Raw genomic sequence first — 3839 nt, 5'->3', positions numbered from 1 at the left:
ATATATATATATACATATACATATATATATGAAGAGCTTCTTACACAAAAGACGTGGCCTATGGAGCCAAAATTTAAGTGTGGTGGCTTGCTCTTATTTATCCATTTATCCCTATAAGAACCAACTTTAAAGAATCAGATCAATGACGCTTAGAGAGGACTTATTAGAAGTTTGAACCTCATCTTTGACATGCCCAGACTTTAGTAACACTGCATTTGACAAACACAAACGCCATTGTAGAAAGCTGTCCTAAACATATCCAACATAAATTGATGTAAATAGAATTAAGATAATAAAGATTATATATATATATATATATATATATATATATATGAAAGTTTCAATAGAAAATTTGATTGTGTTAGGAATTTAAATATAGATACATAATTAACTTTATGTAAAACGGTGTGTTTTTCTTTTTTTCAAATTAATGCCTAGGATTTAACACTAGAGGAATGCCAACTCCTTTTTATTGTATTTACCAAACACCATTGGATTCTTAGTACAAAAAAAGCCCAATATGTGCTTCACTCTTCTTACTTGCATCAATAACCTTATTCAATATATTAACCTACTATGAATTCCATTCATGAAAAGAAAGTTCAGATCATGCCATGAGCTTCAATTAGAAAAGAACAACAAAGAATATTCTTATAGGGTGTCTGATTTGATGCATATGGAAATAAAATGCCGCAAAAGAAGATTTGTGAGAGAACTGAACTAAAAAATAATTTTCCATCCACCATTTTACTTCAAACTGTCGGGCTATAATGTGGAGCCAAAGCAATTCTAGCATCATGCAGCAGGTAGGCTGGTGAATTGGCGCCAGCCATGGGCGTGAGGCCCACGCCTAAGCACCCATAGATGGGCGTTCCACAGAGGAGTTGGTGCTAATGCGCCGGCTTTAGGCGCTCATGTGCTCAATATAGAGCAGCCCCTGGTTTTTTTTCCCCCATATATCGACATTTAGGCGCCGGTTTATTGGCACCTAGGGGCCCATTTTTGGGCGTAAATACAGAGAGTTTGATGTCTAAGCACCCATAGATGGGCATTCGACAGAATAGTCGGCGCTAATGCGCTTGCTTTAGGCGCTCATGCGCCCGATATAGAGCAGCCCCTTGTTTTTTTTTTTTTTTCTGAGAGATCGACATTTAGGCGCCGGTTCATTGGCACCTAGGGGTCCATTTATGGGATTAAATACAGAGAGTTTGACGCCTAGGCACCCGGGAGTAGTTACCTCAAAATTTTCGATTTTAAGCCAATTTTCCAGCATGGAACATTGGTTGCCTGTTGAGTCTTCTTTGGTATTCCTCGACAACTTTCTGGCGTAGGAGAGATGAGTCAAAGAGGAGATTTTTTGGGCTCTCAGTGTGTGTTGTTCGCGTCGGATTGAAGAAGGAAGATTGTGGAGCATCATGTAAGTTTCTTCGTATGAGTGTGAAGAAGAAACTTGTTATTCCATTATAAAACTTTTTGAATTATATAGTGAAATTTGTGGTGACGTGACTCCGTGATTTTTTTTCGTTATATAAAATCCTTGTATGCTTTCTGGTTGCTTTGATTAAGCTTTCTATTTATTTTTGTTTCGATTTTCTCGAATCTTGTAATCCTATTCCGCGTTAACATTGAGAATTCTTTGGAGGACTTCCAACACAAACCATACCTAGAGAAAAGTAATTCTACAAACAAAAATTATTGTATTTTGCATCAATTTTCACCAAAAACAACACACCCCCTTAGAAAAATGAAACAAACTTGTAAAATGGATAAGAAACTTAACCTAAACCTGAAAGCCAAAAAAGAGGGGAAGATGTGAAAGAAAGTGAATCAACGAGCAACCTGCATTGGTGACAGGTCTTCCCCTTCACTTGATCATAGATCCGCTTCCCGCTATTATCATAACCATCCACAAAGAGAGTCCAGCCCATTTCACAACTTCCGAGCAACTTTTCATGCTCTTCGTTATAAACCTCTTCCCTACGTCCCTCGATCAAGTCCGAACTGTCATCAGCCAAAGGATCCTTCTGTCTTTCCGCTCCATTCTCATGATAGCAAACCGGAGCTACATTCCGTAACCTAACACGCGACAAAACACGAACATCTTCATTAACCTAATCAACTAAGCAAACCTCAAGAAATGCGCCAAAAGAATTAAAGAACAGGTCATGAAAAACCTAGAGGAGCGCCTCAGCGACGGAGTTAGAGACGGAGCTGAAAGGCTTCTGGTCCTAGTAGAGCGTCTTGGAGTCGAAGCTGGAGACGGAGCCGAAGGCCTCCCGGCCCTAGTAGTACAAACTGGCTTTAGATTTGAGGAGCGGCAGATTTCGGACTTGAGGTTGAGGATACCCAGCTTCTTCATCCTCTCCATGTTCTCCTTTATCCTTTCACTGCGAGACTTCTCGTAGACGGATTCCATCGCATCTCCGCCACCCTCGGCTATGATTTGGGCGGGGAGAGATCTCTTCCTCGAGGTCAACATCTGAAACAGGCGTAGAGCTGGCGATGATCTGCTCTCTTCTTGCTCTGGCTTGCCCCGGCAGAAAGCTATTGGAGGATTTTAGGGTTTATGTGGGAGTGGGGGAGTGTGGAAAATAGAAGTGTGTGGGGTGGAAGGGGAAAGTTGCGCAAATGCTGGCCTTCAACTTTCTAGACTCCAACGGTCGGCTAGTAGTCGTCGCAGGTGTGAAGGAGTGACTGTTGAAAAAGCGCTTCGTTTCATGCTAGGAGCTTAGCTTTGGCTCTGTTTCTCAATTTAGCTCGGTTTTGGTTTTTTTTTTTTTTTTTTTTTTTTTTTTGGTTCAGCGGCCTCCTCACCGTTTCCCACTATTTGTAGGAAAAGTGGACATCCAATACCTATCAGCGGCCTAGCTTTGTCGACGCAGATTTTACCCCATGCCTCTTTTATGAAGCCTAACCCCTATCCCACGAAAGAGAAGAATGCGTGATCTTCTCCCCTCCTCTCTTCTTCTCCAGCCGGTGACGGTTCCTAATTGTCTTCCTCCTCTTCTCCTTCTTCTCTTCTTGTTCCCGTGATCTCGTAAAGTAGGGTAAGAAATTTTGGCCCTATCCCATAAATCTGTTCTAGGTATGATTTCGTGGCGGTTTTCTGTGGGGTGTTGCTGTAATTTTTTGATTTGATGGTGGTTTTTTGTCGATGACGGGAAGAACTACACCTGTATGGATACTTGTATATGAGATTAACTTTTTTTTGGGTTTTACTTGTTAAGCAGTTACAAGGAGTTATTGTTGAAGGTTGGAGCATTTACAAACACTGCTCTTCATGTTTCAAATCTTTTTTGTTGTTACACATGTGCACGGTAATGAAAATTAGAGTGTGTGTAAAACTGTATTGATATGTTGTTAAATAATGAGGTGTTATATAAGTAGAAAGGTGCATGTGTCCTGGTTTGCAATATTGTCTTACATAATACATAATAATTTTTTATCGGTTTTACCAAACAAGGGTAACATGGTGAAATCTCTGTCGTTTTCACACAGGTGCACCAAACAAACAGTCAGTTTCCCCTTAGCTGCTTTCTGGGACAGCGCAGTTGCAGTTGAAAAGCTGAGAAGCTGCAGCTGCGCTAAATAGACCCTGAATCTGGAGGCGAAGCAGCTTGTTGGTTCTAGTGATGTAGTAATTGAGTTTAGTGTTGACCTCACTTTTGGTTGAGGTCTAGAAACTTCTTTAGTAGCCTAGGTCTAGCCATAGGACTTTCCTATTGACTAGTCTTAGAAAACTAGAAAATGTACCCTCACCATTAGAAACTCAAAACTCTTTTCTTTACTCCTTGAAGTTCCACATATTGGGGTCCTAACCTCTAGCACTTAGTAGGTAA

General features: G+C 40.7%; 1 protein-coding gene across 1 annotated transcript in view; it reads right to left on the bottom strand.

Annotated features, from left to right (window-relative positions):
* Positions 1-2652, bottom strand: part of LOC110033989 (cell division cycle-associated protein 7-like) — a 5662-nt gene extending 3010 nt beyond the window's left edge. Inside the window, exons 1-2 of the mRNA XM_020738194.1 lie at positions 2175-2652; positions 1840-2076 (exon numbers count right to left, since the gene is read on the bottom strand). Coding sequence (XP_020593853.1) covers positions 1840-2076; positions 2175-2479 — 542 coding nt within the window. The 5' untranslated portion in view covers positions 2480-2652. The remainder of the gene's footprint in view (positions 1-1839; positions 2077-2174) is intronic.
* Positions 2653-3839: the final 1187 nt, after the last annotated feature.

Source organism: Phalaenopsis equestris, unplaced genomic scaffold (genome assembly GCF_001263595.1).
Source record: "Phalaenopsis equestris unplaced genomic scaffold, ASM126359v1 Scaffold001316, whole genome shotgun sequence".
In the NCBI taxonomy this organism is placed as follows: Eukaryota; Viridiplantae; Streptophyta; class Magnoliopsida; order Asparagales; family Orchidaceae; genus Phalaenopsis; species Phalaenopsis equestris.
This window is presented reverse-complemented; position numbering and strand designations above follow the sequence as displayed.